Source organism: Erithacus rubecula (genome assembly GCF_903797595.1).
Source record: "Erithacus rubecula genome assembly, chromosome: 17".
NCBI classification, from domain to species: Eukaryota; Metazoa; Chordata; class Aves; order Passeriformes; family Muscicapidae; genus Erithacus; species Erithacus rubecula.
Window position 1 is genome coordinate 15,508,668 of NC_136669.1, and position 13,464 is coordinate 15,522,131.

General features: G+C 46.8%; 2 protein-coding genes across 17 annotated transcripts in view; one reads left to right on the forward strand and one right to left on the reverse strand.

Annotated features, from left to right (window-relative positions):
• Window positions 1-9,096, forward strand: part of MAPK8IP3 (mitogen-activated protein kinase 8 interacting protein 3) — a 58,752-nt gene extending 49,656 nt beyond the window's left edge. For 14 of the 16 annotated variants that reach the window (XM_079320368.1, XM_079320376.1, XM_079320378.1 and 11 more), the window contains 7 exons: window positions 570-718; window positions 1,548-1,719; window positions 1,820-1,933; window positions 3,076-3,114; window positions 4,677-4,856; window positions 5,112-5,255; window positions 6,276-9,096. In XM_079320368.1, coding sequence (XP_079176494.1) covers window positions 570-718; window positions 1,548-1,719; window positions 1,820-1,933; window positions 3,076-3,114; window positions 4,677-4,856; window positions 5,112-5,255; window positions 6,276-6,397 — 920 coding nt within the window. In that variant the 3' untranslated portion in view covers window positions 6,398-9,096. The remainder of the gene's footprint in view (window positions 1-569; window positions 719-1,547; window positions 1,720-1,819; window positions 1,934-3,075; window positions 3,115-4,676; window positions 4,857-5,111; window positions 5,256-6,275) is intronic. The other 2 variants (XM_079320370.1, XM_079320371.1) reach the window with 1 other exon arrangement.
• A 1,865-nt stretch (window positions 9,097-10,961) lies between these two features.
• MRPS34 (mitochondrial ribosomal protein S34) lies at window positions 10,962-13,087 on the reverse strand. Its single transcript, XM_079320391.1, has 3 exons — window positions 12,627-13,087; window positions 12,491-12,533; window positions 10,962-11,644 (listed from the first exon to the last, which is right to left on the reverse strand). The coding sequence occupies exons 1-3, from the start codon at window positions 12,942-12,944 to the stop codon at window positions 11,367-11,369; spliced, it is 639 nt and encodes a 212-aa protein (XP_079176517.1). The 5' UTR covers window positions 12,945-13,087; the 3' UTR covers window positions 10,962-11,366.
• Window positions 13,088-13,464: the final 377 nt, after the last annotated feature.

A 13,464-nucleotide genomic window follows, 5' to 3' on the forward strand; every position in this document is an offset into this window, starting at 1 on the left:
AACCTGACCGTTGATGCATCAAAATTGTTCCCATCAGAAATAAGATACAGATTCATGACATAGAAGCTTCCTGTCTGTGAAGGACACAATATTTGCCTGGTTAGTTAAAAAATAAGAGTGAGAGAAGGGAGATCTGATTTCTTCTCCTGGATTTGACACTTTGGGGGAATTATGTTATAGGTCTGTGATGTGAGGAAACCTTACCACAAAGATTGTATAATTTCTTTAAAGTTTCTGCATAGTCTTGTTCAGCTGTCTTCCCTTTTCTCCCACTGGTTTTGTTGTACTTGTTAGAGAAGCCTCTTCACTTCATTGAAAGAAAGGATGTTTAAATTGGCCTGATTTGAGAGCTGTTGGACACGAAACTAAACTTTATCTTTACATGTTTCATGAGTGTAAGGCTGTGCCCAAAGCAGGAGTCATGGGAAGGTCACAGACATAAGCAAACTGAGCATTTGAGTATCAGCTAAGCCTGTATACCCAGATATATACTGAAAGGTGGAGAATTCTATTGTATGCTTACATGTCATGGAGGAAATGCATTTTTCCACACTTGTTTTCCACCTCAGATGGTCAGTGGGATCTCAGTAATTACCACCTGATGGATCTTGGCCACACTCACCACTCCATCCGTTGCATGGCTGTGGTCTATGATAGAGTGTGGTGTGGCTACAAGAACAAAATCCATGTTATCCAGCCGAAGACAATGCAGATTGAGGTAAGTGACCACATATGTGTCTATGCATATGCACACTTGTGTTGTATTTGTTCTTAGAGCTGTTCTGTGCTGCAGTGTGTAAAATTCAGAACCTTTGGGCTGCCATTGCTGACTGCAAGACAAAGACTGTCAGTCTGGGTCATGTTATGATCTAATCTCCCAGGAGATATTTGTTCTCTCCTCCCTTTGCAGAGCATAGTTCTATCAGTAAGTCTAAACTGACAATTTTATTTGCCTTTACTGGGGAGTCTATGAGGCCATATTCTGTCCAAACATAGGTGTTGGTTTTACAGTGACTCTTCATGTATAATCTGAGGCTTCTCCATCTGTAGGCATTACAGCACAAAGCAACAGTACAGTTAGCAAGCCGTGGGATCCCACTAAAGAAAAAACAATGTTTAGAGCCTTTTGGGTGAAAATCAGTACAGTGGTGTTGGTAAAAATCTGAGAGTGCTTGAAATAATTCTAATTGAGGAGAGAAGTGGTGGATATGAAGTTCACATTAGTGACCCAAAGAAGTTTGATCTTTGGAATTTATCCTGGAGTTGTGTGTTTTCCTTTTCTATCAAGTACATTGAAAGCTATTGGCATCTAAATGTTGTTGCTCCCGAAGTCGTCTGAAAAGACCATGAACTCTGCAAAGCTGCCCTACAGCTGCTTAAGCAAAGGATTTTTTGAGTACAGTAGTGAACTGCTGGGATCAGCTGGCATTAATACAGCTTCTCCAAGATCTTTAGAACCCAAACAAGTGATCTCAGTTGGAAATGGAATATATGTGTATGATTAATGGCAAAACTTCTGTGAACTCACATTAGTTCACCTCCTTCAGAAATCCTTTGATGCCCATCCTCGTCGGGAGAGCCAGGTGCGACAGCTGGCATGGATTGGAGATGGAGTGTGGGTTTCCATCCGCCTGGACTCCACACTGAGGCTCTACCATGCCCACAGCCATCAGCATCTGCAGGATGTTGACATTGAGCCTTATGTCAGCAAGATGCTAGGTGAGGGTCTGTTGCTTACTGAGCTCAAGGCAGAATTTACTGAAGGGACACCTTGCCCAAAGTCATCACTGACTCCCCAACTCTCATTCCTGCTTCCTAGGCACTGGAAAGTTGGGCTTCTCCTTCGTGCGGATCACAGCCCTGCTCATCGCTGGCAACCGCCTTTGGGTGGGCACTGGGAATGGTGTTGTCATCTCCATTCCCCTGACTGAGAGTAAGTGACATTTATTGAAAGTACTCCTGCATCCACCCTAAAAAAAATGAGCTTTTAGGTGTTACTTGTACAGCATGGCAGGTGATGCTTTTGAGACATTTGACACCCTTTAATCATAGCTATGTTCAGGGAGAAAAGCCCAGAGTATGAGCAGCCCTGGACCTTGACAGAGCAGAGTGATGTGAACTGATTCTGTAGCTACTGTGAAACAGGAGAAACAAAGCTTTGGAAATTGTAGTAAGTTTCCAAAAGGAGGCCATGGGATGAGAACTCACCAGGAAGATCTCCCTGGAAATTCCATTTTGACCTAGTCATCTAAATGTCTCCATAGCAGTACTTTCCATAAACTGAGCTTAGAAGAGCTCCATTTACTCAGATTAGGGCTCATCTTTATCAGTCACGTAGAAATAGATGTATCCTACACGAAATCCAGCCTGGTGAGGGGACCCAGAAGTAAGAGTCAATAGATGAGTCTCTGGAGCTGGAAGTTTATTTGAAGCTCTTACTAGTCCTGTTCTCTACTTTCCTGTCAGCATCTTATTTTGAAGGTCTTATCCAGATCACCATGGGGAAGTAGGATTTGAGGCTGACTGCAATTGCTTTCAACAGAAAGCAGCCAAATATATGTGTTCTCACCAATGCTCACAGTATAGCTGAGAAACAAGTACCTCAAAAGAGCAAACCTCTTGTAATCCTCCTGGAAGTGACACAGTCCTGTTCATGCATTGCAATTGTAGTCTTGTTTCTCAGTTCCTTTCTGAAGCCCATTCTGTCTTAAGGCTGCTGTCCTTGTTCTGAGTTAAACTTTTTCCCTGCTGTTAACCAGTTGCTTTATCTTCATGTGTTCCTGTAAAAAAAATGTGGTAAGCAAGAAAATCTCACTAAAAATGTAGCACTGGATCCTTGTGACACAGTCCCTCCCCCACGTCAGATACCATGTCTGTCCCTGTATGGTAAGAGCAAAGTGAGCAAGAAGAGAGTTAGTATGAACTCATAGGAGTTTCTGTGGTGGTTTCATAAGGTTTTATACTATTTATACTATTGCCCCCAAATTATCTCCCAGTAATCAACTTTTTCTTCTCTCCCATCCTACTTGTCACTTCCCATGCCCCTCTGTGTTCCCACTTCCTGCCTGTGCCTAGCTGTAGTCCTCCACCGTGGCCAACTCCTTGGGCTCCGGGGTAAGTCCATTGCCTCCCTTCCACAGCTGTCATTCCTTTTTCACCCATCTCCTTATGTAGTCATTCTCCCACCTTTCCATCTGCCATTCTGCTTCTCTCCATCCATTTTTCCTTATCACTCTCTTAAGTTGAATTAGAGAAAAACAACCAAAGACAGTCATGTAAATACCCTCATTTCCCATGGCTGTAAGAAATTTTTTTCATCTCATGGTTGATCCTTCTGGTTTTTTGTGTTAAAAATAATTATTCTTCAGCAGTGGTTCCTTTACTGTGGTAGACCAGTTTGAGATGGGGACTGGAAAGATTCACTCAGTCAGAAGCAGGAGTAGAGTGCTCCCTTGGTCATCCTTTGTTCTCCAAGGATGCTTCTTTCATCAGTTTCAGGCCAATGGCAGGCTGTGCTATGGCACCTGCCAGCTGTAAGTCATCATACAAGATGTTGAACCCAAAGAGACTTGGTAAGCATGAAGAATTGTTCGGGTTTGTGCCATTTAAGGCAGGATGTGAGTTCAAATTCATGCCTTTTTAGAGTCAGAAGTTAGAGGGGCTTTTTCCTTACTCAAAAATATTCATGTGGCTGTCCAGATGCATCATCAACATGTGTCTTCTTCTTTCAAAGCATCTGATATTAGTTGCAGTGAAACGCCAGAAACTACACACATGCTGATTCATTCTTCCATCATTTTGTACTTGTCCCAGTGCCATGGCTCCAGCCTGATAGGGAAAAGTCTCTTTTGCCCAAGTCATGTAACTAAAATTCACCCCAAGTTAAAACACAGAACCGTAGATAATTAATGAAGCAATCAACCTCTCTCATAGAGAAGTGAAAGCTGCCTGATTTAATATTGTTCTTGTTGTACTGATGTGGGTGCATGCAGAAGGAAAGCACCTCCCACCCTGAACTCAGAGCAGTGGTATCTGTTGCTTGGTGAGTGGAAACTGTCACATTCTCGTAGCCTGGCTGTGAAGGATGCAGGCCCCTGGGTCCTCCTTGAAAGCTGTAGATGGTGAGCATCTGAAAGATGCTCATTGCTGGAGTAGCTGGCAGTCTGGTGTCATGGTTAAATCCAGAAATGAGGAAGCATCTCACTCCATTTCTGTGATGGCTCTGAGTGAGCCAAGAGGCTTCACCAGACCCAGAGACTGCTTTTTCAGCATCATGTGTGCTCGTGACTAGGCATGAGCAAAGGACGCGACTTGGAAGTTGAGCAGCGTCACTGATCCAGAGCAGTAATTTTCCTCCAGGTGCTTTCTGGGGACAGTTGACACTTCGGTTCCCTGCCAGCTACCAAAGACCAATGTGGATTCTAGGACACTAGGTTATTTCTGGAGGCTGGACAGGATCACTGCTGGTGACACCAGTTTAGCTTGCTCAGTCTAAAAGAGTGGGACTGTGTAATCTGGTGTGGTGTTCTCCATCACATCATTCATAAAAGACCTTAAAAGATACCTGCGCCTTTAAAGGTTTTCCTTCATGGCTCATGAGTTTTCTCTTTGATTGAGTCCCTTCTTAAAGAAGACTCAGAGTTATCACTGATGGTGTTCCTGCTCCCTGTCCCCAGCAAACAAGACTTCACCAACCTCTGGAGAGGGGAATCGCTCCGGTGGGATCATCCACGTGTATGGTGACGACAACAGTGACAAATCTGCCAGCAGCTTCATTCCCTACTGCTCCATGGCTCAGGCGCAGCTCTGCTTCCATGGGCACCGTGATGCTGTCAAGTTCTTCGTCTCCGTGCCTGGTAAGGATGTGCACAGCCCTCTGTCAGCAGGGGTTTGTTCCTCCATCCCTTTTGTAGCAGGGGCTGGAGCTGGGCTGGAGCAGACTAGGGTCCAGGCTACTGATGGCATTTCCTATGGTTCACATATCAGTGTTTAAATTGGAGTGACTGCCAGATTTGACTAGCAAAAGAATTGGTCTGCACAATGTATTTGTGTGCATGCAAACTGCGTGGGGGCTGAACAGAGGCACCGACAGTACCTCTGTCCTCTCCTAGGTAATGTTCTTGCGACCCTGAATGGGAGTGTGTTGGACAGCCCTTCGGAGAACCCTAGCACAGCAGCCACTGAGACTGAGGGTCAGAAGCTAAAGAACGTCCTGGTGCTGAGTGGAGGAGAAGGGTACATCGATTTCCGGATTGGTAAGTGGCCTTGGTGGGAGGCATCTTGAAAGGTAGTGAATGCATAGCTGTGATCATGAAGCATGGCATCACTGTTGTGGGGAGCCAGAGGAGAAAAGCCCTGCACTCCTGTTTCTCCTGGATCTGGCTGTGAGGACAAATAAGGACGTTGCTTGCACAGCACAAGGCTGTCAACATGTGCCCTGTGGCTGCAGTGCCACACGGCTGTAGCGATGCCTACAAAATCAAGAACAAAACAATGCACTTTTGAGATTATATTAATATAGGAAGTAATATAAAAGCAGGTGTTTCATGGAAGGCCTCCAGGTGCAACATACAGACACGCATACAGGACTTAGCACTTTTGTAAGTTGAACAAATTAGCATATTTAACAAATATTGTTCAATTAAAAGAGCAGTTGGTTAGGTAATTTTCCCCGTGTTCTGCCCCACTGGAGTTGTTCCAAGAGCTTTGCCCCACATTTATTATGTCTATGATACACATTAAAAAGCAAGGTCTCCTCGGTTGACTAAAGAGGCAAGACAGTATTTCAAGAATGTGTTAGAAGGTTAGCTTACTGTTCTAAAATGTAGGTTAAAAGGGTAGGAAAAGTAGTGAGAGCTACAGCCATGCATTAGCAATCTACAAAGTACAAATATATGAAAACTATCATAAAACAGCATCAGCATGAATGGGTTTGGAAAGAACAAATGGATCTGTGCCACTGACTCCAAACATTGCTGCCCCACAATGATCACCCATGCTGCTGAGGGTGCTGTGTATGTGAAAATTGGCTTCCCTGAAAGGAAGGGTGGTTTTTGCTGCTGCGGGAGCTAGTTTGTCCCATCCACGCAGCCCAGCTTCAGGAAAGGATGGGGTTGCTGTAAACGTTCTCTAGGCACAAAGAAAGATCTCAGCTCTCAGTGTCTGTTATCAGACTGCTGGGACAAAAGGGGTATTGGCCTCTATTGGGTATTCCAGAGCAGTGCACCATGGCATTTTCTTTCCTGACATTTTGGCTCTCTTTGTTCTTTCTTCAGGGGATGGGGAAGATGATGAGACCGAAGAGAATGCAGGAGATGCCACCCAGGTGAAACCTGTACTTTCCAAGGCTGAACGGAGCCACATAATTGTGTGGCAGGTATCATACATCCCTGAGTGAGAGTTCCTCTTTTCCCACAATGTAAGTGTTCCTCCTCCTGCCTGAATGCCATGATGTACATACAGAATGCCTGCGTTATAACTCCTGCTGGAAACTGACCCTGGACAACTGCAACGGTTCCTGCCTTGGACTGTGACCCCCTTGAAACTCTAAACTCGCAGCTTTCATCTCAGGCCCGTATGCTTTTGGCGTGGTTAGGTTCTTGTTCTGCTCTGGAGCTGGCATCTACAAGGAGAGAAATGGCAATACACCATTAAGTGAACTTGGAGCCAAGATTGTGGGAAACCTTTGCCCAATATCAGGAGGGGCAGCTGAAGGAGGGTGGCTCAGGTTCTTGGGCAGGTTGCCTCACTCCCACCGGCATGAAAAATAAGTGTGTCCTCAGGCATTCCCTGCCAAAGCAGTCATGGTGAATCATTTCTGCAGCACCCCAGCAGAAATGCTTGTTCACCAGTAGACTCTTCATCTTATCCTTATTCACCCTTAAGCACAGAATAACGTCCTCTGGACTTAGAGCAACTAAGGGTCCAAGGAGCCCTCCAAAGAGCATCATGGTTTCAGTAGCACTTTGGCTGTGGGGCTGGAGAAGGCAGCAGCACCCTTACAGTGGGGATCACATAATCCATCTTTGCAGGGGGAAAGTTCTTCCTCTGCTGCTGCTGTTGCCTCAGCAGTCACCGTTGCCCTCCAGTGCTGGGTGCCTGCCTTTGAGTGACCCAAGAGGTTTGGTGGGCTCACCATGGGAGATGGATTTTTGATTGTTAAGGCCAAACAGTAACAAAAGGGTACCAGAACATTGTTTTTTTAAGACCACAAAAGGCAACACTTTTAACTCTTCTTCCAAAAATATCATACAGAAAAGAATTCCTGAGTTCATTCTGAAAGGTTCATGTGGTGGTTATCTCTGCATTGCATTTGGTAGCTTGTAACAGACAGGTGAGGGCAGATGGTACTGATCTGCTGTGAGTTCTGCATTAACACATTGAGATTGCCTCATCTCAAGGCTGTGTCTCCTTTTTAACATGTGCTAGAAGGAGATCTCTTTTCATAAAGACTTGGAAGTTGGTTAGGAAAGACTGGACAAGTGCAGTCAAGGCTATGTCTCACCTGATGTCACAGAGAAAAAGGAATTGAGTCTAGATTCCTGACATCTTTTACATCACAAGCACTGACTATGCTAGTAAGTAGTTTGAAAACCTGGAAATTTCTGACTCCTGGGAAAAATTGACAGCCCCCAAGAAAAGTGGTGATAGCCCTTTCTGTCTAAGCAATGCTGAGTGATTGCAGATGTGCATTCTGCTTACAAAAGAAGCAGCAAAAAATGGGGCCAGAGAGAGTGGTTTTGAGCTCAAGATGCAGAATATGGAAGTTCCAGGTGTAGAGACAGTGGTGTGTTCTCCCTGACACAAGGACAAGTTCTGTGTTCCTTGAACATTATTTTCTGGGTGTGCAGGACTAGGGTAAGTTGCATTGGTTAGTGATGAATTTGGAATCTCCTGGTGGTCATCTTGTTTTTTCCCTGACCTGTATAGCACTCCAGGGTTCATAGAGATATCCTTGTGACAGTAGGGGAACAGCTGGGCAAGCCTCCATCTCCTGGAAAGCTCCCTGCTATGGACCTTGCACGTCCTGGTGTGCTGCAGGGATGCTGTATTCCCAGGGGATGCTCTAAAATGTGGCATCTCTTGTGACACAGGAGCACTGAAACAATTTTTGTATCCGGAATAGTTCAGGAAAGGTTTGAGGCATATATTTTCCCTGCAAGAAGGCAAGAGATGTATCTGGTGAACAGAGGACTCAGCCAGCCACCGTGGTGCCCATGCTACATATAAGCAGTGCTGGTGACATGTGGTCACCACACCACTCCTCCCCAAGGCAGGAGTCCAGTCAGAGGGCATCTTCCAGGCATCTGAATACTGGGCTCTCTGACTGGCATGAGGTTAAGGGATACTTGGAGCCAATCTGCCAGGGACATTTTGCTGGGGCACTGCTGACCACGCCAGGCTTCTCATTCACTTTTACCATATACTTTCTGCTAGGAAGACTTCTTTGAATCTCAACACAGAGTGCATTGAAGTTAACAATATCACATTTAGAGCACTGATTCCACTGTCATGTCATAATTCATCAGTTAGGGTCAGGCAAATTTCAGAATTTGGGCTAGTTGAAGGGAAAAAAAAACCAACCCTGGTAGAGTTCAGTTCCTTAGCTCTGTCAGCTCTTTCATAGCAAAGTCATAATTGCACCATTTGTACTACTGACTGTTCTGTATCTGGTTTGAGAAGTTGAAGGGATAGCTTGGTCACGCACTGGGCCACAACAACATGAGGGAATCTCCCATCAGGTTACTTTCCAGCTCAATGCCATGTTTTCCTCCAAGAGAAGCATATGGCCCAGAGGAGCAGCTGCAGAGGGGAGACCCAGCCTCTGCTATAGCTCCTATGGCTTTGGGTGGCTGCTGGGCATCAAGGTGAGAACCGACTGGCTTCACTATGCTTCTCTGTCATATCTCCACTGTGATGTATGTAAAGTATTACAAATGGATTTTTAAAAGTGTCTTTAAGGCCTGTAAACTCCGCTGTTTGGTCTGAAGATGGCATTCTGTAAAGAGCCTGCTGTATGAATTTGTTCCCGTGCTTTGTCCCCCATGCTATCAACAAACTATGTATGTTCTGTATGTAGTAAACATGTTAACATCAGCTTGGGCAGTGTGTTGTGTTCCTGTGAATGCACTGGGATTGCTGCTCAGTTTTTAACAGGACACTTGCAAGGGTGGGAATGCAGCTCAAGTGTTCCCTGTTGAGCAGCTCAGTGGCAAGAAATGAAATGTGGATGGCTCACAAGGCTGGAGTAGAAGGGGCTGGTCCAGCAGCAGTGCGATCTCTTTTGTACCAGCAGCAGAAATAAAAGGTGGAATTATAAGGTGGCACAATTTCAGAAATAGAAGCTGGAGCAGAGAAGCATTCACTTGCTGGCTTGCTGCAACTTTAGTCAGGGTGGCCCTTTCAGGTGAACTGCTAGGGATAATACATCCAGTCACTTTTCAGCACTACAGTGTGGCACTTCACAGTCCCAAGGCATCAGTGATATCAGCATCATTCGACTGCAGGAGGCCCCTCAGTCCCAGAAGCAGTTGGACACCTAGTTACTTTGTGGAACTGCACTGATTCAAGGGCTAGACATGGCTAGATCCTGCCTCACCCAAGCTGCTGTGTGAGTCTATGCCTTATCAGCTCCATCTACTTTTGCTGCTGGCTTGACTCCCTACTATACTTCGGTCATGGGTCATTTCTTGCCCTTCTGGGGCTGCTGTGACCAGCACTTGGGTCTCCCCACTGTGGTCAGATTCTGTGTGCCCCCTCAGGAAGGCACTTCCTCTGCTGGTGCTACATTCAGATCCCAGTTGTGGAGGACAGAGGACTAGACTGTTCCACTCAGCCCATCTGACTCACAACGAAACCTCTTTCCCATCTCCCTTGGTCTTGATTTGTGTTCAGTAGTACCTCAGTCATGGCTGGGATGGCAAGAATACACAGTGGGCAGCAGTGGGGGCTATGGAAAGAAACTACCTTCCAGCCACAGCAACTGTGATGAGAAGGCTCACAGCCTCAAACTCTGCCTGTAACACCACTGATTCTCCCTCTCCTGGATTCTCCCATTCATTCTAAAGCCAGAGAACTAGATCTGGCACATGCTCTGCAATGTTCCTGCCACAAGAAGGCAGGCTCAGGCTTCCCAGACTCTGCTCCTTGTCACAAGACCAGCTTCCAACTTGCAAGAAAAGCCTTCCTTTATATTCCATAGCATCTTAATCCTTCAGGAGCCTCTGGTGAGGAACCCGATGGAAATACAGGTAGCTGGTGTCAATCTGTGTGCTCCTGCCTGATGACAACCATTTTCTGCTGCCTGGGGCCACATGTTACAAGCCTCATCCAGGCCACACACACTGGGTGGAGCAGAATCCAGTTTGTATTCTCCCTCATTAAATCCCTTCAGGCTGTTTGTGATTTCAGGATGCTGCAGTAAATGGGACACCACCTCCTGACTACCTGCAGACACAGGACCTAACCAGTTACTTCTGCAGGGAATTGATCTATAGAGCTGAACAGCTCTTGTGCTCCCTCCACCCCTACCAGAGCAGACCCTCCAACAGCCTTTGACACAGCAGCAGCATCCACAGCTACTGCAAGAGACAATGAAATACCAGGAACTGTGCTCAGGAGCTGCATGTTTTAATGTTTGCAACATGCTGCCCTGGAACAGGGGTGATTTACAACTGACTTCAAATGGTAAGAGTCAATCCCACCTCCTTTGCATCACCAGAACTAAAATAATTTCTCCTGTCTCTTGACAGATATCTCTGGGAGTAAGAGATGGATAACTTTGGATTATCTTAGTATTGAAGGCACGTTCCTCTCTTATTCACTACCTTCACATGCCAGTAACCCAGATCATTCTACAGTGTTCAGACAACCAGATACTGAGCCTGAGCTAATGGCTCTGCATTAGGCTGTCATGACGATGTCCAGGCATTGAAAAAAATTCATGAGTCTTAGAACTGTGCTGCAGAATTAAGAAAATATTTATTTCCATTTGCAGATACATTTTTTCACAGCTCTGTGAAATACTGTGATGTTTGCAGTCATTCTTCTGTGTCTCATGCAGAACCTAAGTTATGTAAAAAATGTTATGCTTGAAGAACTGCAACTGGCTGACTGGAGCTGTGTATTTAGAGACTATCAAGGGAACCAAGAATCCTCTGCTGACTGAAACGAAAGTTATGGAAGAAGAGTCTGAATGTATGTGCATTTTCCCTTTCAGATTAGGTGACTTGTAGAGCTGAGGAGAAAGCTGAAAACATCCTACCACAATGGGCACAGAGGGGCTCTGTAAGACCCCCTGTGCACTGAGCTTCTAACAGGCAGTGAGAGCACGTGGGATACGGGATACTCAGACACAGAACAAGTCTTTATACCGGTGTCCCTGTAGTTTTTTTCTTTGCCTGCTCTTGGGGAGAGGCCAAGACCTTCTCTAGATCAATAATTGGCTCTTCCATGATTCGTTTTCCCTCCTTCTGCCACTGTGCAAGGATCATGGCTCGGAGCAGTGGTGGGTATGGCAGGAACTGAACAGTCTCCTCAGGCACTGGGGTGAATGTCTTGAAGGCCTCCTCCTCGTGTTTGGGCACCATACGCCAGTCATGGTACATGGCTTTGTCAATCTCCCTCACTTTCTCTTCAGTTTTTCCTGGGAAAAGATGATGAACACCACTGGCTAACACCATCACAATAAACTGCCTCCGGGAAGTGTTGACTCTTTGGCACCCAAAATGCTACAACAGGCAAGAGTAAAGAGAGTTTTCAAAGGGCTGGACAAATTATTCCCTGCTATACTACAGGATCTCACTTCTGTCCTTGAGAATTGAAATAGAAACATGTTAGAAGAACTACAGACAAGATGTTTCAGCTGTGTGGGTGACTCCCTCTCTTATTTTAAAGTTTTGCTTTGTCTCTCAAGTTCCATTTCCATGGCTAAGGAACAAGAGTAATTTCTCCTTACACTGATGAAAAATTCCTGGAAAACTAAGTGTTAAAAGTGCTCAACAACTTTGAAACCTTCGAATGACTACTGTTTCAGTAATTCCAGTAAGGGAAAACTGTATACTTAATAAAAAGCAGCTCTAAGAAGAAAAAATTGCTTATCCAACTCCAATCACTAATTTAAAATTTCAGTAACACAACTTACTTGCTGTTGCACTTTTTCAATGACAATTTTAATTGGAATACTCTCATGCTCATACCGTGTCTTGCTTTGAAAGTCTCAGAATAGTCTTGTCAAATCACCTAATACGCTTTTAGTGCTGTTGTTCCCCAACGTCATACTGCACTGGCTGTCACATAGTATTTATTCCTTGGGAAGACATTCTGAAGGGGCTAGATCCCAGCTTTTGAAACGCAGGAAACTTCTTTTCTCATTAGAACATCTGAGAAAAACAAATTTCCCAGGCAGGGAGCCCGCGGTTTCCCTGCCACCCTCACGCACCCGGTGCTCTCTAGCCCTGCCCCCGTGTGTGGGACAACGAGCTGGATTTACCTTTGAAGGTCAGGTAGCCCCAGGCTCTTCCATGGTCCATGTTCTGCAAAGAAAAGAGGAACCTGATGAGTGTGGGTCGCGGCGGGCGGGAGCTGCGCCGGGCGCAGCAGGGTGGCGGGCGGGACGGGACAGGTACCTCGGCCATGTAGTCCGCCTTCACCTTGGTGATAACCCAGTAGCAGGGCTCGTCGTGCGCCCACAGCCAAGATTTGCGGGTGACGGTGCGGCCCACGCCAAAGCGCGGCAGGCGGCAGAGCAGCGCAAACAGCCGGTTCTCGTTCCGCACGTCCTCCCAGGCCCTCACCGGCAGCCGTTTCTGTGTCAGCGGCCGCCGCATGGTCTCGTAGTCCACGGCGAAGCGCTGAGAGTCCCGCGGCTGATCCTTCAGCGCCCGGTACTCGCGGATCTTCTTGGCCATGGCGGCGATGGGCCGGTGCAGCTTCTTGCGGGCCATGGCGGCAGCCGAGGGCGCGCAGCCGAGCAGAACCGAGCGCTACACCTGGAGCCGCCTCTCCCGGAAGCCGTGCCGGGCACCGCGGAAGTCGCCCCGCCCGTCGCCCGGGACAGCCGCCGCGTTCCGCGTGGCTCAGCTGTCCGCGGTGTGTCTGTTCGGGCTTTGCGGCCCTCGCCACGGGGTGGACCCGCGGGTGCCAGAAGGCCCGGCGCGGCCTGACGGTTCTGTGTACTGGGCGGCTCTCAAGGGAGCCGTGCTTGGTTGTTGAGATGCGTCTGAATGGCCTCTGGTTTAGAAAAATCTGAGCAGATTCAGCTATGTCAGGGAACGTTCAAAGCCTGAATAAACCAGGTTTTGGGAAGGTTAAAGCAACGGGTCTGGCCCAGGTCTTCAGTCAGAGGCAGGGCCGCGAACAGCAGCCGGTCGTGGAACTCCGTAGCAGGATGAGACAAATTCCTCTGATCTGCTCCAGCCATGGAATGCCAGCTCAGTGAGGCTACACTTTTAATGAGTGAACTTG

Bases quoted from the DNA above. Each gene is read 5' to 3' on its own strand.
- MRPS34 (XM_079320391.1), bottom strand. From the start codon at position 12,944: ATGGCCCGCAAGAAGCTGCACCGGCCCATCGCCGCCATGGCCAAGAAG. The intron at 12,534-12,626 runs GTACCTGTCCCG...TTTTCTTTGCAG, and splicing joins AGGCGGACTACATGGCCGAG to AACATGGACCATGGAAGAGC. The intron at 11,645-12,490 runs GTAAATCCAGCT...ATCTTTTCCCAG, and splicing joins GGGCTACCTGACCTTCAAAG to GAAAAACTGAAGAGAAAGTG.